Genomic DNA, 22583 nt, shown 5'->3' with positions numbered 1-22583 from the left:
AGAATTTTACAAATTTCTTGCTCAGAACAAACTGCCCTCCATAATTTAGTTTAATTTTTACATAATTCACTCCGCCGATATGAGGCTCAGATTCAGTCCATGCAAATAAAATTGGTTCCTCACACAGAATACAGACAAGGTAAACAATTTCTCACTTTTAGGGCAGATTGGCAAACTTCTTCATTAAAGTTCAACCATTTCCCTAGAATATTATCTCAGTACAGCTGAACTATACCACCACAAAATTTAGTATCACCAGCACCTGCAGCTACAGGGACACCATGGCCACCTTCTACCGAATAATGAGCTGCATCATTACCAGCTTTATCCATTCCCATTTGACTTTCCGCATCAAGAAGATATTCCAACAAATGTTGTAATGCTTGCATCTGGTTGACAGAATTGCTTAGAACGTCTTGTAAATAGAAAAATTAAGTGATATGAGACAATTTTACCTTAAGACAAACATTAGAATTCGGCGCTAATGCTGCATCTAATATCTTTCCAATGTCCTTGTCCAACATATATTCAGACCTAGCAATTAGAGCAAAGCCTAATGCCTAAAATGTGAAGCCATTGAAACATAAAAATATATATAATATTGAAATATGCTAATAGGGAAATGGAAGCAAACTCTAGGATAGTTTAGTAGAGTAGAATGAGATTTACCTGCAAAGATCTAACTTTTATACTAAAATCATCCATTAGAAGATATTTTTTAAACTAATACTGCTAGCAACATCAATTTTTTGGTCACTAGAACCACTAAACAAAGAGTTTCCATAGCGGATTAGCAATCCAAGACAGAAGAGAGGAAGCCCCATTTGCTACAAAAAGAAAATAATAATAATAATAAATAACTAAAGGAGCTGATTTAAGCTTTATGATTCACATGAAAGTTTTCTCCCTAGGAAAGACAATTTAAAATTTTGTATATTACTTGTTTACTTATTTACACGCCTGTTTACTTTAAGCCAACTGACCTTAAGATTCAAGGAAATGATAACAATGACCAAAGGTGCTCACCTAAGTTGCTAACAATCCTACAAATAACGATATCTTGCCAACACAACTTTTGATCAACAGGTTCGCAGGTGGTGGATAAGAAGTTTCAAATTTTCAACATCTCCCCCTTGGTTTTATTTGCATCCCTGTACTCTGGTAGCTGACCTCTAAATTTAATCAAGCTAAGAATATAAATTAATTCTCTGACACATTATCCAGAATTTGAAATCAAATCAGGAATTATCAACTTTGTTGCTCATATTGCACCTAACGAAAACCAATATATGAATTTGAGTAGCCTAAGAGATTGCAGGTGGAAATAACAAATATTAAGTACAGATTTTTTGCAATAAACCTGCTTGTTATCAGTCGCTTGGGAATCCAATAATCTGAAGAATAAGTGAACGAGATACTCAACAACAGTACCGCCATTCCCTGCCTTTTTACTCCTAGAACAAAGGCAGCTGCAGTGAGAAAAAAACAAAAATGAGGGAATTGAAAGCAGAAATAGAATCCCTCTAGTAGTGACACCTGCCTTTTTACTCACGGTGTATCTTAGAATCACATTTCAAGCAGGGCAAAAACTCAGAACAAAAAATAAATCCAAGCCTTCAGCAGAAATAGGATTCAATAAACTTAAACTTCAACAAACAAATTGAATTACAGCAAAACTAAAAACGGTGGAGGAGAGAAATTTAAGATACCTGATGCAGGCCAGGACAACAGTCAAAAAAGAATGCGGGAAAATCATGTGCTTCAAGTCTTGTTTTAGTTCTTCGACAATATTAGGGGGTGCATCAAAAGGCACAACAGCATCAATTATAAAGATTATACTCCCCATTAATTGTGCAACAACTCTGTTATCAACCTGAACACAAGTAAAAACAAATCAGGCGTTGCCCCCACAACCTAAGAACGATTGGATTATAGTAGTCAGGAAAATGTCCTGAAACAAACTTTTGAAAGTAATCAATGAAAATATAGGAAATCGAAGAAACTGACTTTCACAACAACAAAATTAGCCCATAATAAGAACCATTAGATTGACAAACCCAACGAGGATTAGTGGAAAGAAGCAACGGAAAGGTGCTGTCCAGGGACAAAAAAATTTTTGAACTCAATGCAATCAAACAAAATATAGAATAGTCTGTTATTTCAAAAATAACTTTGTTGGCTGCCTGGAACCGTTAGAGCTATCTAATGCAGGTATAAGAAAGGTTGGCCGTTCAAATGAACATAGCCAGACTACAAACACACAGATTACAATCACTTCAAAGTAAGAACGCCCAGAAGGTAATAGATCCAAAAGATATCTGATTATATTGTCTAAAAAAAAGTATAAAATGAACTGTAAATAGCCTGACTCTTAAGATAAGGCTGTAGTGTGACCACAAACTGGAAGGATCAGAAGCTGGCATGCAGGGTGATGGGTCCACAACACAAAATGCACGCAAGGGCAACACATAGGGAAATATAAGAACTTTTGCTTCCAGATTACTCAATTCTTCCATTTGCAATATTCTTTCCAGTAAGCACTTGCACATCACTTCACATTGCCTACGTACCACTGTAAGTGAGACAGGGTTGATTCCAGCAGCTTTTGCTGATTGAGGGAAAAAATCGAGGACCACGTTACGCTTAATGACAGTTACAAGAAACTGATGATTAGGCAACTGCGTCAGCATTTCAACAATCTGCTCAGTCTTCTTGGCCACCTCCTACGGAACAAAACTACCACCTCCAGGATACTGAGTCTGCACTCCAGAAGGTTCTTCAAACCAGAACTGATAAAATGTCTAGAAGCATGATCTTGAGGATGAGACAAAAATAAGTACCAAGAAAGAATACCTGGAGAGCAGCAGTTCCTATATGAAAATACATATATTATACAAAAAGGTCAGTGCCGCTTAATGAAGTTAGAACACAGAACCAACATGAGACTAATAGTTGAATCACCTAGGTTATACGTACCACAGCTTTAAATACTGTAGACACTGAAAAAGTTTATTTTAATATACTGTACTAAGAAAAAAACATTTGGACAACATTGTTCCAGATGCCTCAGTCTAATATTTGAAAAGAAGGAAAAAAGAAAAACTCTTAACACCACAAAGGCATTGGCATCAGCGCCTCACTTTTTGACAAGAAATGCATTGTTTCATTGATTTCTAAATTACCTGAACGCTTGTTCATCATCACTAACACAAGCAATAATCTCAATGCAAGCTGTTGTAAACCCTGAGAAGTTAGGATTTGTATTGCACATATCTTGAATAATTTTGATTGCTCGTTTCTGAACGCTGACTCTAGTATCTTTAATCCCCTCAGCCACCTTCTCAAAGTACTAATCACCAACAAGAGAGCCGAAGGGGGGCACAAAGAAAAATGAAATAAAAAAATCTCAACGAAGCATGCCCTGCATTCATAAGATGGACGAGTGAAGTTTAACTAGAAGTACCTTTAACCCAACATCTGGATATAAAGCAATATGTCTGCCAACTAGTTCCATTGCTGCTTCTCTGACAGATATTGCAGAGTCACAAATCCTTCCCTCAACAGCAACTTGAACACGTTTGTCACTTAAGACCTCTGTATCAGCTTCTACAATAATACTAACCTGCCATCATCAAACACAATGGAAAACTTGTTTTGTCAACATAAACGAGAAATGAATATCCCAGTTCCAAATAACAGTAATGACAAGTTGCAACAATTTTTCACGTACTGCTCGTAAAGCCTTAGCCCTAATTGGCTAACCAGGAAAGAAAACATGTGATAAGAACAAAACCTGCCTTACCTACTAACTCAAGGACTTGCAAAATATTTTACTAACCAGAAGCAAGTAAAGAATCTTGTCAAATCCTCTAGAGAAAGAATTATTTTGTCCCAGTGTTAAAGCAATCTTCTTGACTGAATCTCTTATCAACAGTGTGAAGATACAGTTCCTATTGCCTTTGATCTCAATCTAGCAATGTAATACTTGAAATTTTGTTGAGAATTGGGGCCATCCTTATACCACAAGCAAAGATAACACCTGCGCCCAAAAACATAAATTTAAATATAAAAAATTAGAAAGAGCTACTTTGAATTTCCATTTGACATTCATAACAATTAGGAAAGAGCTTTGTTAGGTACACATCATCGAACAAAGAGATGGATATCATCAGTAGAAGCGGTATCTTGAAGATAATTCAAAAGCGTCTGCTTAACAATTTCAACTTTCATAATTGGATCAAAAGATTCAGAACTTTCTGCGCGACCGTGTTTCTTGCTCTCATCATAGTTGTACAGTGACTCATAGGATGATCACAATACAAGAAGTTGATTCTTACAGACGCCAAACTGACAGTACAGGAACTTCTTGTTCTCTTACCCCCTATACAATACTTTCTCTAACTTTCCATCCAAACAAATTGAACATGCACATTTCGGGTAACTTCGATTAACATTATCCCCACTAAGCAATTCTTCTGATATCCAGAACTTGTCCTTCCTGTAGAGGATAACATCATGCTTCAACCTTGATGCAATTGTGCCAAGAAGGTGAATGGCCATTGCACGTGCAGAGATGTCCTTAGATTTCAGACCGGCATTTTGGAACGGTAAAACACAAAGAACCTGCAAATGATAGGTCCTAAGTTTTTTGAAAAACTATAGTCTTTATCCAATAATAAAAACGACGAAAGAAATATAATCAATGTTTTGTTACCTCTAAAGCAGGATATTCTAGTAGATTCAGTGTTGTCAGTAAATCAGTGACTAGATTCTCAATCATCACTTTCAACTCGAAGCATCTTGACTCTTTACAGAAGCGAGGCGTTGAAGGACACGGGTCCAGATATGATAACATGTACCCTGGACAGATTCATGGCATTTGGTTAAATAACTAGCATCAACTGAGACTTCCATCATGGGACTCCCACATGATGTTTGCTTTAAAGCTTAAGGAAGGTTAGCACTGCTATGCACTAACTGAATTAGCAAAGCAGTAACCATTTGGATCTGTCTCTGTTCCTCATCAGGTAGGTGATATGCCCTAAAGCTTGTTTCGAAAATCGACTGAACTATTTAGCCGAGTATATGCATTGAATCATGTGTATCCTTTTAACCACAAATTAAACATTTGGATTCATACCCCCGTTATCTAACCGATTGCTTTGAGTTGCAAGAACTGTATATTATCCACCAAAAAAGTAGTAGAACTTGTCTTCAGCAGCTGTAGAACAAAACTATCAGAAAACTCCTCAACCAACAACAAGTCCTTGAGTTAACCAAGAATAGTGCAGAACTTTTGTAGTAAAGCATTCACAGCACCAGAGACCTATCAAGAAAAAGTTAAACAATAAGAAGACACTTAAATTCTGCTATTCTAAATAATTTGCCATAAAATTCAATGTTAGGAAACAGCATAAAATAAGCACACTTGTTCAATGCTGATTTCTTTGCTTTAAAACTCTTGGTATTGCGTCGTTTCTTGCTAGTAGAACCTAGTCCAATGTCCGGCTTTTCGTCTTCATTGATAACTCAAAAAGACAAAGAAATTGAACAACCAAGAACACTTAACAAAGCTTTTAAGGGAAAGTTCTTCTCTGCAATCTTTTTTCATTGAATAATAGCCTTTTAAATAGGCAATAAACCAACGGAAATAAGCTAAAAGATAGTACCACCAACTGACACAAAGCAATAAAAAAGCAACTACTAACTGACAAATAGGGCTGCAACTATGCTAAAAAACAGGACACGTAAAGCAACAATTCAAAAGATGCCTAAAGACTAGGACAACTCTACAGATCTTCATTCCTAATATTTTTATAATCCCTCCCTTAAACTAGTGTTTCAAACGTTCAGTTTAAAGAATACCAACTAGTCGTTTAAAGTGCAGACACCAAGCAACTTCTTGAACTTCTGAAATGTTGACAACTTGAGAGGTTTGGTAAAAATATCGGCAATTTGATCTTCACTTCTGCAATAGATGAGATCAATGACTCCTTTTGTGAGGTCCCTTAAGCAATGAAACTTCACATCTATAAGCTTGCTTCTTCCATGCAGAACAGGATTCTTACATAACTCGATTGTTGAGCTATTGTCACAGAAAATGATAGTAGGTCCTCTATGTTTGAGATGAATTTCTTCAAGAATTTTTCGTAGCCAGATTGCTTGACAAGCACATGCTGCTGTTGCTGCTACAAATTCAGCTTCAGTAGTTGACAAAGAAATAATTGATTGCTTTCTTGATGTCCATGAAATTGCTACTGTCCTCGCCATAAAAGCATAAACAGATGTGCTCTTTCTATCATCAAGATCTCTAGCTTAATCATTATCTGTAAAACCAAACAAATCTAATTTTTCTCCATTCTTATAAAACAGGCCATACTCAGTTGTACATTGCAAATATCTAAGAATTCTTTTTGCTGCCAAGAGATGTATTTCCTTTGGACACTCCATATATCTGCTGATAAAACTTATAGCATGCATAATATCTAGCCTTATTGCAGTTAAATAATCAGACTTCCCACAATTTGCTTGTAAAAAGTGCTGTTGATTTTCTTTCGTTAAGGATTTCTATCAAACTTCATGCTTCCTTCAATTGGTGTGCTAACAGGATTGCAGTCCTTCGTTCGAAACCTGTCCAAAATGTCTTACACATACTTCTTTAGGGAAATAAATATGCCAGCAGCAGATTGAATAACTTCTATACCAAGATAATAATGCATCATTCCAAGATCAGTCATTTCAAATTCAGCCACCATAGATTTCTTAAATATATCAAACATAACCTTATCGTTCCCAGTGTAGATTAAGTTGTCTACATGTAAACAAACAATGAGCATTTTGTCACCTTTTGTTTTTATGAAAAGTGTATGTTCATAAGAGCACTTTTCAAAATCTTCCTTCAGAAAATATGCTTCAAAACGACTATACAAAGCTCGTTGGTCTTGTTTGTCCATACAACGGCCTATTTAATTCGTACACTTTATGCTCATTGCCAGACTTAACATAGCCAGGAGGTTGATCAATAAATACCTGCTCATCCAGATCTTCATGTAAGAAGGCTGATTTCAAGTCAAGTTGGAAGATAGGCCATGAATTTTGTACTGCTAAAGCAATCACCATTCCGATTGTGTCATGCCTTGCGATTGGAGCAAAGAATTTTTTATAATTAATGCCAAACTCTTGCTTGTACCCTCTAGCTATTAAGCGTGCCTTGTATTTATCAACTTCACCATTCTCTTTCAATTTTGTCTTGTAGACCCATTTCACACCAATGGTCTTCTTCCCTTTAGGAAGTTTAGTTAACTCCCAACTATTATTTTTTTCAATGGATGTAATTTCATCATTCATTACCTTATTCCACTTTGATTCTAGAACAGCATCTTCATAAGTTATAGGATCAGAATCCGAAAATAGAGCAAAATACTTTAATTGGTCCTCAGATTGGTCAATCCCAATTACCTCATAATCAATCATCCATACAGGTCTCCTTCTAGAATGTTGAGGTCACTGTTCATCATCTAGACGGCTTTGACTGCCTGGTGTTTGTTGCTTATTCTCCACGGTTTGTTCATTCTCAACAGGTTGTTGTCTTTCATCATCGTCACCATCAAAATCTATTGATATTTGTTGTTTGGCCTCGCATTCATCCCATATCCAGAACCTTTCTTCATAAAAAATCACATCACGAATATTGATAATTTTCTTGGTGATTGTATTATACATCTTGTAGCCTTTGGAATCATCGCTAACACCAAGAAAAAAGCACTTTTCTCCTTTGCCGTCTAACTTCTTGCTCTTTTCATCCAGAATAGGAGCATAAGCAAAACACCCAAAAATTCTGAAGTGTTCTAAATTTGGTCTCCTTACATTCCATGCTTCTTCCGTTGTCATGTTCTGAACTGCTAGAGTTGGACTTCTCTTTAGAATATGAATGCTCCAGTTGACTGCCTTGGGCCAAAAACTTTTTGGAACTTTGCTTCTTGCCAGCATACTTCTAGCCATGTTCAGGATTGTACGATTCTTTCTCTCGCAGACATCATTTTGCTGAGGTGTGTAGGCTGCTGTCAATTGTCGTTTGATGCCTTGCTCTTCACAAAAATTTGCAAATTCTTGTGAGTTGTACTCTGCTCCATGATCTGTACGCAGCACTTTGATTTGACTTCTTGCTTTTTTCTCTATAAAATGCTTTAAAGCTTTTAAAGGCCATTAGAGCTTCAGACTTTTCCTGTAAGAAGTATACTTAGGTTTTTCAACTAAAATCATCAATGAAACTAATAACATATCGTTTACCTCCATTGGAAGCAGGATTGATTGACCTGCAAATGTCAGAGTGTACAATCTCCAACAACTTTCTTGTTCTTTGTGATTTTCCCTTTGGAAATGGATCTTAGTGTTGTTTGCTAACAACGAATTTTTCACAAACACTTGAAGCGCTTGTAAAACTTGGTAGACCGATTACCATATTTTTCTGTCGAAGCGTCCTTCAACCACAAAAATTCAAATGACCATAGCAAAAATGCCATAGCCAAGCCACATCATTTAATTTTTCTGAGAAGCATGACTGATTAATACTCTTGAGATGAAGAGGAAACATCCTGTTTGGAGTCATTGTAACTTGAGCAATTAAGCCCAATTTGACATCTTGAATTCTGCAAACTCCATCTTTGATGAATATCTCATACCCTTTCTCTTGTAGCTGACCAATATTCAACAAGTTGGTCTTCAATTTTGGAACGAAAAGGCCATTTAAAATTGTTTGATTAGCATTGCCCCTTGTTTGAACGGTTACCTTACCTTTTCCCATGACCAAGATCTTAGAATTAACTCTAAACTTCACATTATCTCAAAATGATTCATCTAGAATGGAGAAAACTGACTTATCGCCACACATTTGATTGCTGCAGCCAGTGTCTAAATATCATTGGTTCTTGTAGGTTTCTTCTCCGGCATAACAAGCCATTAACAGGGATATTTCTCTCTTTTTCTCCAAAATTTAAATTTTCCCCATTGCTTTTGGACAGATAAGTTCGACATTTAGACTTGTAATGACCATACCTATGGCATCGATAGCACTTTACGTTAGACTTGTCTCTTAGTCTGTAAGTGGTTGAGTTAGATTAGTCTCATCCCTTTCTTCTTTTTTAAAAATCTTGAGATTGGCTCTCTTGATGACTTTTGCAATTCGAGTTTCCTCTACCTCCTATGCTTCTACCTCCTTTGGCTGCTCTATTCGATGTAGAAGAATGATTGTTAATTGAAACCTTCAAAGCTTGCTCATTCTTATCTTGCTGATTTAGTTCTGTTCATGAACCTACAAAGAACTCTGCAATTTATCAAGTGATAGTTTATTAACATTATTAGACTCCTCTATAGGACAAACAACAAAATTGAATTTTGGCGTCATAGATCAAAGTATCTTCTCAACGATGATAACATCCTACGTCTTATCACCGTAGATCTGCATCTTGTTGCCAATTGCTGTTGTCCATGAAAAGTAACTCTTTTATCACTAACTCTTTTACTTTCATTTGAAGTGTTTTGAACTCCGATCAAAGTGTTTGAAGCTGTTACCTCTTTGATCTTGTTGATCTTTGGTACTTTTTCTTTATGGAGTCCCAATTCTACTTGGAGGTGTCTTTGTAAAGAACAGTTTCCAAGGTTGTCCCATCAATTGCTTGGAAAAGATAGTTTTTGGCTTTGAGATCCTTCAACTTTAATGTCTCCAATTCTATCTTGTGTCTCAGACATCCCAGCTGCTGCTAGTTCTACTACCCCAGATTCAAGTACATTCCAATACTCTTCGAATATTAAGAAGTTTTCCAGCAACACGCTCTAATGATCATGGTCACTATCAAAACGAGGAATTGCAGATTGTACTAATGATCATGCCACATGATTTGTCAGATAACATGATAGTGACATATAGTATTTGATAATTGATGTAGCATTATCACGTTAGCATACCGTTAGATACAAAAGGTTGGGGGACAAAAAAATATTTACTTAAATTTAAGTAACTAAATTAAAAAGATTAATACTTAAGTAATCATTTTAAAACAACCCCTAAAATTGAGTGATTATTTATGTATTTACCTTAATACTTTTTGGTGTGATATGTTCAATGATTTGAAAAAAAAAAAAAAATTTGTGGTGTGAAGGAATTATTTCGTACTATTCTTTTGAGTGATTATTTATGTATTTTGCCTTAATATTTTGGGTCAAATATAAAAATAGTTCATTTATTATATATTTTTGTCAATACCAAAAATATATAAAAAATTTTCAGTTTGATATTTTAACTTTTATTCCGTCATCCATTTTAGTACTTAAGACTAACGCCTTGACATGATATTAATATTCAACAAGATGTTGATATGTGTAAAAAGAATCTAATAGTTTCACATCATTAATTGATTTTTAAAAAATACTAAAAAAATTCTTTAAAAGCTTTTAAAAAATAAAAAAAGTAAAAAAAAAATTAAAAAATTAAATAAATATGAAAACTTAAAAGATTCACAAAATCTCAAATTTTTAATAAAAAATAAAAAATTTTAAAAATTTCATAACAATGAAAATTTTAATAAAAATAAAAATTTCTTAAAATAAAAAAATTCACTAAAACTTAAAAAATTGAAAATAAAAAAAAATCTAAAATTTTTTGAAAAAATCTATTTTTTTAAAATTACGAAAGTTTTTCATTTTGTTAATCTTATAAATTTAATTTTTTTATATATATTTTATGAATCTTTCAAATTTTTTGTGTTTTATTGGATTTTTATTAAATTTTTTATTTTTTATTTTAAAGAATTTTAAAAAAAATTTAATATTTTTTAATAAGTTTTAATATTTTAAAAAATTTTATATTTTTTTAATTTTCAAAATTTTTCCAAAAAATTATTTTTTTCCATTTTTTTAAAAGTTTTTGAAAATATTTTTCAGTTTTAAGACATTTTTTTTTTGAATTTTTAAAAATATTTTAAAAATTTTTTACTATTGACATGGCAAATGATTTGGCTAAATTGTTGACATGTATTAATATTTTATCAGATATTCATATCATGCTAATAAATTAACTAATGACATTAGTCGAAGGTGACAAAATAAATGAAGGAACGAACATTCAAGTTTCAAACTGATTATTGTATTTTTTTAGGTGCCAAATTAACAAAAAATATATAATGTAAGGACTATTTTTATATTTAACCCTTATATATAAATTTATGTATAAAAGTGTGAATTTAATAATATTAAAAATAATTAATTAAAATATTTTTAATTAAATTTTATCACTTTATTTTATTTTTATTTTTATTATTGAATTAATCAATTGTCAATCAATTAATTAAGTTTTTTTCTTTATTAAACTCCTATTTAAATCCGATATCATGATTCTCACATTATTTATTACACACAACTTTGAATTTGATGATGATCTTCCACCATTATATTTTTATAGGTTAAATTAGGCTAACAACCTTATACTCTATCTACATTTGATATTTAGCCCCTCAATTATAATTAATAAAAAATTAAATTTTATATTATTTTGATTTGATAATATTTATTTAATTACTAACTTTATCAAATTTTTATTGTTAAAAATACTAATGTAGTAGTTGATTTGATAACATAAGTGTTAATTTTGCTGATATGATGATGACTTTATTAGATGAAATTAATTATCAAATTATGTAAATAATTCATATACTAAAAAAAATCTAAAAATTAAAAAAATTTTCACTTCGTTACACAAAAATTAAATCAAATTACTTTATTTATACTTTTAGTTAAGATTAAAATATTAATTGATTTGAAAAATACATTGACCTACTTTTTGGAAAAGAGCTGAATAAGAATTAAAGTTAAAATCTAAAATTGAAACATAGTGAAATTAAATCAATAAAATTCTTGTTAAATTTGGAGTTTTAGGGTCAAGTAGAGACCCCAATTAAGCCACAAAGATCAGAGGGAGTCAAGGGAGAAGCATCTAAAACAAAAGAGATCGATGGGTGCTAAACGTAATAAAAAGTATACAACAAGTACTGGTCGACTCCACAGAGGTAAGATTAAAAACAGAGCAAAATTCTTCAATATTCATCCATTAATCTTTTAACAGTTCTCTTTCTTTGTCTTTTTTTTTTTTTTTCCCTTTTTAATGTGCTGCCGGTGATCGTTTCATGATGATTTTGTTTGCTTTTATTTCTATCTCACGTTTCAATATTTTTGTCCTTATTTCGTGCATAGATGCATTTTTCTTTTCTTATTTTTTTTTTTTTATAATTTTTATGGTACATTCTAGCTCATGTGCTCTTATGTCCTTGATTCTATTTTATTATTATTTTTTATTATATATCTATTTTATGTTTTATTTATTTTTCTTCATTTCTTCATTATTTTTTTTCTTTTTATATATCCATTTAATGTTTCATTTATTATTTAATGTTTTATTTATTATTTCAATGTTTCAATTTGTTTATTTGTAACATATAATTTTATTATATGTTTATAAAATATAATTTTTATAAAACTTTTGAAAATAAATATTAATTATCTGATAATAAAATTTTAAAAATACATGAATTGATTTTTTTTTAATTTTTTGATGAATTTTTTTCTAAATTTTCTCAAAATGGTAAAAAATCTAGATAAAAAATGCACAAAATTTTTTTTCTAATAATGTTAATATTTTGAAATTAAATATTAATTATTTCGATGATGAAATTCTAAAAATGCATAAATGGATAAGTTTTAGAGATTTCTATGTGATAAATTTTAAATTTTGCTAGAATGATGGAAAATTTAGATTAAATTTTTCAATAACAATAATTGATATTTATTTTCAAGAAAAAAATAACATTAGAAAATTATAAATAATGAATTGAATTAGACTAGTATTTTTCATAAAATTATTAATAAATTTAATGATGGACCCTCTTTTAAGAGAGATAATAATATTATTCAATAATCTTATTAAATACTTTTGAAGTGAGAGAATTTACTTAATTTCTATCAAACAATTAGAATGATTTTAAGAATAATTTCCAACACATAAATTATTTTGAGATTCTTTAAGGCTTATTGAGTAACACACAAAGTTAAAAACTAATTGGTACTATATTTTGTATGAATATTGTGAGAGTGTTATAATATTTCTCATAAGCAATCGTACTTTTGAACCTAGTTTTGTTTTATGGATTAAAACTTATTCTTTTTAACTTAAGTCAAACTTGAGACTTTTTTATGCATGGTAGATTTATTAGGTGATCAATTATACCTAAATAAAAAGGATTGGTACAACTCATAGTTAGTGTTTAAGATCAAGTTTAGGAACTTGAATGTTATGACACAGTTTTGATTAATAGAAGAAGAGTAAAGATAAAACTTTTATTATTGACAATATATGCTATGTTGATTTTATGCATAACAAATTGCACTATATAAATATTATGATCTTGAATTGAATTATACAATTGTATAACAATTGACAAAAAGGATATGGAATTTGGAGTCTACTTTAATGACACCATTTTGATGTAGAAAAATGATCAAAAATTGATTAACCAAAAAGGGTTAATGGCTCTTGATTAAAGACAAGGTTATGAGGTAAAAGAATTATGATATAACATCATGCTTAAATAAATTTTCAAATAAAAGAACAAGTTAATCTCATGTAAGAAATAATAAATAATTGTCTTATAACCATGGTTAATATAAATGGTAGTAATCTTCATCTCCTTGTTACAAACCAATAAGGTTGCAAATAAAAATTTATAGAAATAAAAGTTGATAAGACTATAAACAATATTAAACCCAAATGTTATGAGAATTTACACAGAATGATACATACATTGTAGCATAGATAAATGGCTACAAAGGAATGCTTATTAAATTCATGATAATTCACCAAAAGATGTGAAGATTAACATGGTTCTAAAAGGTGAATTAGACAAAATGGTGTATATGAAATAACCTAAAAGGTTCCAAAACAAAGTTATAAGGTGTGTAAATAAGTTTAGTTCTTTATTAAGAACTAATATCAAATTTGATAAAGCAATTTTGGCTTATGATATCATAAAAAGATATGATATGTTTAAATGTATCTATAATAAGTTCAACACTTTTGGTATGGACCAAAAACATATTAAAAGTACCAAAAGACTTTCTATGAAAAATAAGGGTGTTGTGAATTTGATTTTGGGAATAAAAGTTTATGTAAAATAAATTTTTTGAAGTTAAAAAAGATTCTAAAAAAAGCTATTATTGTGCAAAAATACAACATTAGCAAAAAAAAAAAAAAAATAGTTGCACAATGGAATAAATAAAAGTAATTAAATGATTGATATATGCAAAACATACACATGATGAAACATTAATTTTGTATTTAGCAAAAGGATTAGTAGACATATGGCCCAACAAAATTACGTTGAAGTGATATATGAAACAATATAATGAGACATTATATATTGTAACAAAATCATTTGGTAAAGAAAATGACAGATCAATACAAGTGAAATTACCAATATGATAAATTTGAAAATGGATTGGTATGCATGTATGGTAAGGGTAACTGGAACGCCCTAATCCCACATCACTCCCCGAGATTCTTGCGAACATAATCAAAATCCAAACCTGTAAAAAAATTAAAGAAAGGAATGAGTACAATTGCTCAGTAAGCAACCAACATCCTTTCAATTAGATTAAACAAACCATAAAACATTTAGGCCAAAACAGTAACTAAATGATTCAAAACTATTTTAAATAATCTTATATTCAAACACATTTCTGTAAATTATATCTCAAAATGAAAATCTCATATTCAGAGCAAAATAAAACATCACAAAATGATAAAGTTTATTAGTTTCCCATAACATACTATGACCACACTTAACCCCTATGGTATAAGTCAGCATAAAAATTTTTTCTTTAGTGCAATAGGATAAAGGCATATCAGAAGCAACTAAGTAGTTGCACTGAACAATCATAATTAACTTGTTAGGTAATGGAACAGAACAAAAATCATAGGAATTCCTTTAGTGCAATGGAACAGAAGCACATCACCGATGATATGATGAACAAAAATCACTATTCTTAACCAGTGGCATCATTTGAAATCCAAATCGATATCACCAAATACATGTTGACATGACCAATAATTAACCCCCAATGGCAGGGTGAGAACATAGTTATACTAAAAGACAAAAGCCAAAATATATTTTTAGATTATCCAACATATACAAATTCAATATTTATAAATTTTCTCAAAACATAATCCATACAAAGTAAAATTCCATAATCATTCCAAAGCAAAGTTTCATATTATAACAAACGATGGATATATAAATATATTATTATGGAATCATTTTTGGAAATAAAAATAATATCAAACCATATTCCAAACTCATAACAAAGAATTTATATATACATTTTGCATGCTTAAACCAGTTTACAAAACAAATGAACAAAACTTAAAAATGCTTAAAAAAGAATTTGTTAAGTATAAAAAAAAAGTAACTTAAAAAAGAATGAAATAAAAAAAAATGAAAGAGAAAGAGAAAAAAAATTAAATGAAAGAGTTGACACGTGGCAAGTTCGGTGAAAGTCAAAGTTACCAAAATTAACAGGACTGCTTCTATTGGATCAACCAAAATAAATACAATCGGTACTATTAGATCAGGGTGACACATGAAAGAATATTTACACAGTCAAAATGTATAAGATTTATATAATGGTTTAAAAAACAAAAAAGTAAAAAGACCTAAAAAAAAGGGAAATAAAGGAAAAAAAATTTAATCAATAATATCAAATAAGTGTATTGGTAAAACTCAGTGTGTTATTGTAACATCAAATGAGTTTCACACAAATTTTTTTAAAAAAATAGATAATTGATTAAATATGTTACTAGAAAAAAGAAAAAAAATAGAAATTTAAAAAAAAAAGATGAAAAAAAAGAGAAAAAAAATAAAAATAAAGGGATGCATGTGGTTGGTCCAATGGTAAGTCAAATTTACCAAAATTAATATATATGATGGTTTCATTGATAAGTGAAAATATATATAAAAATTAAAATTTTAGTTTTTTATAAAATAAATTTTCTATATTATTTTTTATTTAAAAATATTTTTCATTAATTATTTTATTATTTTTAATTACTAAAAAAGGATATATTGAATGAACGTACTTTTATGTTGAATTTTATCTTAAAATAGGAAAAGAATTACTTCCATTATTTAAAAAATATTAAAAGTTTTCACTATTTTATCTAAAGATAAGCAATATACTTTCTATTAAACTTAGTGTTAATATTTGTTCAAATCATTTTTAACAAAATTGTATTTGTCTTCATACTTAATTTAAAATCATTAAAATTTCAATTATAAATTTAGTTAAGAATGTATTACTCATCTTTAAAAAAATAGTAAATTTTTTTTCAAAATCATCCAAAATCAAAATTTAATGGCAAAATTGAATCAAAATCACCCTATATATAATGATAAATTAGAGTGTTTAGCATTTTCTTTGGCATGATTTCATAGAATTTCTTTAATTTATCTTCAATATAATCACAAATTTTATTCCTCAATAAATAAGCATGATAATAACTTTTGTTACACAAAATTAGGGTAAACCTATCTACTAAGGGTTTTTTTTTTCCAATATTTAACAATATAATAATTATTATCTCATTCAATCTTTTTTGAAAGGTAAAAATCATTTTATTTATTATTTTCGTTATTGGATTGCCTCTTAAAATGTTTAAGTCATTTTGGCATATTAATAAAAATCCTTATTGTCATTGACTTAATTCTTTCAACATATAATTAATTTATTACATAATGAACAAGAATTAGACAGAATAGGTGAAAGAATATTTTGCTATTTTTTCCAAAATTGTAGACATTATCTAATTTCTTGCATGATTTCCTTATTCATTGCATAATTTCCAAAATCTTCCTTTGGGTTAAATGGAATTGAATTTCTTTTCCCTTTATATGTTTAGGCCTTTATTTTATGCAATGGTTCTTAGACTCATCTTTTTATCAAAAAGATTTAATATAATTAATCTCTCCATATTGTTTTTTGCAATGGCTATGCTTAAGCTTTTCTTTTCATTTCCTTGCATGTTCATGTTCTATATGGTTATAGCCATCGACAAAGGGCAAATACACGACATTGGTGGTCAAAAGATTGATACAAATTGGTATGATGCTCATGCAACATTTTACGTGCTTTGGTCTTAAGCCTAACAATTGTGCGGCCTTAGATAGGAAACTATTGTTCAAGTATGCCTAAGTCAACCTCTAACAAAGTTGAGTGGGTTTGCATACTAAAAAATTTGGTGAAAGAATGCAAGATCTTTTATTGTTGAAAAAATGTGGCTTTTATACAATTGTGCTTAAGTAGCTTGGGTGGCTTATAAGTTCACTCTCTTATGTATGTATGTTCCTAAGGGGTTGGGGCTTCTTCTATTTATACATGAACCTCCATGGCTTATGTAGTCACTAGGGAGCCAAGTGTGTGGCACTTATTTACATTCTAAAGAGTTCAAGGCTCTTAGCCACATATAAAGTCAGTTGGGCAGTCTTTAGAAGGGTGCTGGTTCCGGCATTCTATGGTGCACTGGGTCCAAAAGGTTCTAGCCTCCCTTGTCTGGGTGCTACAGTACTTTTACCTATTTGTTTATCTAGCACTTCCAGAGGGTTTTATGCTTGCACCATTGGCTTGGACCTAGTTTAATTATCGTGATGATGAAATTTTAAAAATACATGAATTGATGTTTTTAAAAAAAATTTAGATGAATTTTTTTCTAAATTTTGTCAAAATGGTAAAAAATTAGATAAAAAATGCATTCATTTTTTTTCTAATTAGGTTAATATTTTGGAATTAAATATTAATTATTCCAATGATGAAATTTTAAAAATGCACAAATAGGTAATTTTAAGAGATTTTTAGGTGATAAATTCTTTTTTTTTTTTAATTTTGCCAGAATGATGAAAAATTTAGATTAAAATTTTCAATAATAATAATTGATCTTTATTTTCAAGAAAAAAATGAAATTAGAAAATTATAAATAATGAATTGAATTAAACTAATATTTTTCATAAACTTATTAATAAATTTGATGATAGAGCCTTTTTAAGAGAGATAATAGTCTTATTTAATAGTCTTCTTAAGTACTTTTGACGTGAGAGAATTTTTTTAATTTCTATCAAACTATTAGAATAATTTTAAGAATAATTTCCAACACATAAATTATTTTAAGATTTTTTAAGGCTTAATAAATAGTACAAAAAGTCAAAAACTAATTGGTACTATATTTTGTATGAATATTGTGGGAGTGTTATAATATTTCTCATAAGCAAACTAACTATCGAACCTAGTTTTATTTTATGAATTAAAATTTATTCTTTTTAACCTAAGTCAAACTTGGGACTTGTTTATGAATGATAGATTTATTAGGTGATCAATTACACTTGAATAAAAAATATTTGTGTGACTTCTAGTAAGTGTCTAATAATCGAGTTTACAGACTTAAATATTATGACACAAAGGTTTGATTAATAGAAAAAAGAGTAAAGATAAAACTTCTATTATTGACAATATATGCTATGTTGATTTTATGCATAACAAATTGCACTATATAAATATTATGATCTTGAATTGAATTATACAATTGTATAAAAATTGATAAAAGGATATGGAATTTGGAGTATACTTTAATGACACCATTTTGATATGGAAAAATGATCAAAGAATGATTAATCGAAAAGGTTAATGGCTCTTAGTTAAAGACAAGGTTATGAGGTAAAAAAATTATGATATAACATCATGCTTAAATAATTTTTCAAATAAAAGAACAAGTTAATCTCATGTAGGAACCAATAAAAAATTGTCTTATAACCATGGTTAATATAAATGGTAGTAATCTTCATCTCCTTGTTACAAACCAATAAGGTTGCAAATAAAAATTTATAGAAATAAAAGTTGATAAGACTATAAACAAGATTAAAGCCAAATATTATGAGAATTTACACATAATGATACATACAATGTAGCAAAGAAAAATGGCTACAAAGGAATGCTTATTAAATTCATGATAATTCACCTAAAGATGCAAGGATTAACATGGTTCTAAAAGATGAATTGGACAAAATGGTGTATATGAAGTAATCTATAAGGTTCCAAAATAAAGTTATAAGGTGTGTAAATAAGTTTAGTTCTTTCTTAAGAAATAATATCAAATTTGATAAAGTAATTTTGGTTTATGATATCATATAAAGATATGATATGTTTAAATGTATCTATAGTAAGTTCAACATATTTGGTATGGACCAAAAACATATTAAAAGTATCAAAAGACATTCTTTGAAAAGTAAAGGTGTTGTGAATTTGATTTTGGGAATAGAAGTTTATGTAAAATAAAATTTTCAAACTTAAAAAGATTTTAAAAATAAATCTATTATTGTGCAAAAAATACAACATTAGCGAAAAGAAAAATAGTCACACAATGGAATAAATAAGAATAATTAAATGATTGATATATGCAAAACATACATAAGATGAAACATTAATTTTGTAATTAGCAAAAAGATTAGTAGACTTATGATCCAACAAAATTACATTGAAGTGATATATGAAGCAATATAATGAGACATTATATATTGTAACAAAATCATTTGGTAAAGAAAATGATAGTTTAATGCAAGTGAAATTACCAACATGATAAATCTAGAAATGGATTGGTATGCATGCATGGTGGGGGTAACTTTCATGGAATTTGAAAAAACAAAACTACATTAAAAGCCTATTGTTTTGTGAAATTCATAAGGATAGGATATGCCAAGTAAAAAATAAAGTAATAGTTATAATACTCTTAGGGCCTAAAGCAGCATGCTATAAGTTTATTGTGATAGTTTATTTATCAAAGGTTAAAAGCCAGGAAAATGAAATCTAAACACATTGATTAAAACATATCTATGTGAAAATTATGACAAGAGGTGCGCACCATATACTTTGGCAAGCCAAGGAAAATAAATCCTTTAACAAAAAAGAATTAAAAAGAAATAATGTTTAGATTTTCATAAAGGATAGGACACTAACCCACTATTTAAGTCACACATGATGAAACCTCAACCTAACACTTAAAAAGACATGACTCTTGAGTTTTAATGAGTTTAAGTGCATCATTTGAATGTGACTGCTAGTATTTAAGTTATATATGCTACCCTAAGGTTCATAAGTACTTAGAACCACATAGACAAAATAAGAAGGTTGAGTTAAAACTCTTAATGGACCAATAACACTTTATAAAGTGTTGGAATGCCTTATAAGGTGACATTTCTGATGGAGTTCACCTATATGAGTAGAAGTGGTGTCGTTTTTAAAAACTATGATTTGATTTTGAAGCACTCATGTAAAAGATAGAAGACAAATGGCTAGTGAAATTATGTCAAGCATTGCTAAATGACTTTTGTTAAGGTGTAAAAGATTATATGTAATTTGGATCATGACTAATCACATAGAATTATTGGTTCGAAGACTTAGTTCTACCATATAATTTTAATTAGCTCAAAAACACCTTATCACTAAAGTGAAAGTTTTAAATCAAGTATATATGATACTTTCACTTATGCATAAAATTTCCAAAAATGTTTAACTTGTTGTATTTTGAAAATAAGTAGGATAATGCTGGAAATATTTTTAAAATGGTGAAAGATGATAAGTTAAATAGGGAAATGAGAAATCAAAGTTTAGAAAAACTTAAAACAAGCTTTGGAAACAAGAATAAGTTGAAAAGTGAAGTTTGGCTAAGAGTATTCGAATGCCATTTAAAAGACATTCAAATACCATCTTTTTGTTTGAGGGTATTCAAATACCCTATATAAGGCATTCAAATGCCCACTCATTGCTTTAGGATATTTAATAAAAAAATCACTAGGACATTCGAATATCTTATAAAGGGCATTTGAATACCATTTTTCTATTCGGTCAAAAAATGTGATTTTCTAAGATAATTTCTCTTAAAATGAGACTTACTCATTTATAGGTAATCTTTCATTATCAGAAAGATGAATAATTATATCCATCATTATTCATAAAAGTGTATTTAAGATATAAAGACATGTTAATTCATTGAAATGACATAAGTTAAGGGACACAACCCTTAGTTTCATTCTTTATAAATAAATATTGCTGGAAGTCATTTGAAGCATGTTGTTTAATGTTGAAAATGTGTAGAAATTCTACCAAACTCTCTCCTTTTCACTTTCAAAAGAAGATAAATCTCTTAAACTTTGTTTTTTTACAATAAACTAGTTGAAAATGTGTAGAAATTCTGCCAAATTCTCTCCTTTTCACTTTCAAAAGAAGATAAATCTCTTAAACTTTGTTTTTTTACAGTAAACTAGTTTAAGACTTGATATTTCCGTGCCTCTTCAATAATGTTTAGTTGTTTGAATCTCACTAATACATGGAGAATTCAAACAATGTTTCATTTTATCTCATAAGCTATTTGAATAACCCTTATTGTATCCAAAAAATGGTAAGAGCAAATAAGTCTAAAGGAAATTGTTTTCTAGTTTTTGGTTATTATTTGTGTGAATTTTCAACCATTGATGTAATGGATGTACATCAACAAATAGTGAACTTGGAACCATCTTCATCAATATGAACCAGTTGTGATACCAACAATTACATTGAGGTAAAAGATTTTATTAATTAATCTAGTCTTGGATTATTTTATTTAATTTCTTACACTTACGAAAAGTTTTTGAAGAGTATTATTGTCTTTAGGATTAAAAAGGATATTTTTATCTATCTAAATGTTGAATTTTGTCATTTTATTTTAATTTGATTCAAATTTCCCAATATATATATATATATATTGTGATTTAAAGACAAAAATATTCCACTTGTATCAAATTAAAAATTAATATATATATATATATATATATATATATATATGTGCAAGGGAGAAAAATGTCAATGTCAAATAAAAAAGTTTAGAAAATGGCTTTGCAAAAAAGATATACCTTCTGTGAAATATTTTGACTTTGGAGTATCATTACTCATTGTTGTTATCATTAGATGGATACTTACGAATTGTTATGGGCTAATTTTTTTTTTTTTTTTTTTGTAAAATTTATCAAGTTAAAAAACAAAAAGGTAAAAAACAAATAGGGTGACATGTAGATCTATCCATTAGTTTCATTTTCTCGTAAAATTTATCTAATAGAAAATAAAAAATAAAATTTGAAAAAAAAAGCATAAAGGGAAAAAACAGGCTCATAGAAAGTGTTACATAAACAATTTCATTGAGTTGAAAATATTAAAATTTTAAATTAAAATATTAAATAATAATTTTATTAATATAATATATATAAATATAAAATAAAATTAATAATAAAATATATTATATACATCCTAAAATGCATTAGGATAAAGCATTCTAAACACGTTTGAATTTTATTTAGTTTCTCTTATAAAACTCAATCCCTTCCAATTCGATCTCAATTTTGAAAAAAAATTTATATGTCACATCAATACTTCAATTTGTATTTTTTTACAAAATTATATAATTAAAAAAG

At 29.2% G+C, this 22583-nt stretch overlaps 1 protein-coding gene across 1 annotated transcript; it reads right to left on the bottom strand.

Annotated features, from left to right (window-relative positions):
• Positions 1-215: 215 nt before the first annotated feature.
• LOC111293372 (sister chromatid cohesion protein SCC2-like) lies at positions 216-6270 on the bottom strand. Its single transcript, XM_089766266.1, has 15 exons — positions 5892-6270; positions 5429-5528; positions 5320-5326; positions 5155-5221; positions 4715-4860; positions 4379-4623; positions 3946-4039; positions 3464-3622; positions 3183-3349; positions 2841-2853; positions 2370-2723; positions 1710-1873; positions 1361-1469; positions 456-560; positions 216-389 (listed from the first exon to the last, which is right to left on the bottom strand). Exons 1-15 carry the CDS (start codon positions 6268-6270, stop codon positions 216-218), a joined length of 2283 nt encoding a protein of 760 aa, XP_089622392.1.
• Between the last annotated feature and the right edge of the window lie 16313 nt (positions 6271-22583).

Source organism: Durio zibethinus, chromosome 10 (genome assembly GCF_047325235.1).
Source record: "Durio zibethinus cultivar Kanyao isolate XHJ-2024 chromosome 10, ASM4732523v1, whole genome shotgun sequence".
Classification (NCBI taxonomy): Eukaryota; Viridiplantae; Streptophyta; class Magnoliopsida; order Malvales; family Malvaceae; genus Durio; species Durio zibethinus.
Note: the sequence above shows the minus strand (reverse complement) of the source record. Positions and strands in the feature narration are given on the sequence as shown.

Coding starts and splice junctions, on each gene's coding strand:
- LOC111293372 (XM_089766266.1), bottom strand. CDS start 6,270: ATGGCGAGGACAGTAGCAATTTCATGGACATCAAGAAAGCAATCAATT. Junction 5,529..5,891: donor GAAGTTCAAGAAGTTGCTTG/GTGTCTGCACTT, acceptor TGTCTTTTTGAG/TTATCAATGAAGACGAAAAG. Junction 1,470..1,709: donor GTTGTCCTGGCCTGCATCAG/GTATCTTAAATT, acceptor TTCTCACTGCAG/CTGCCTTTGTTCTAGGAGTA.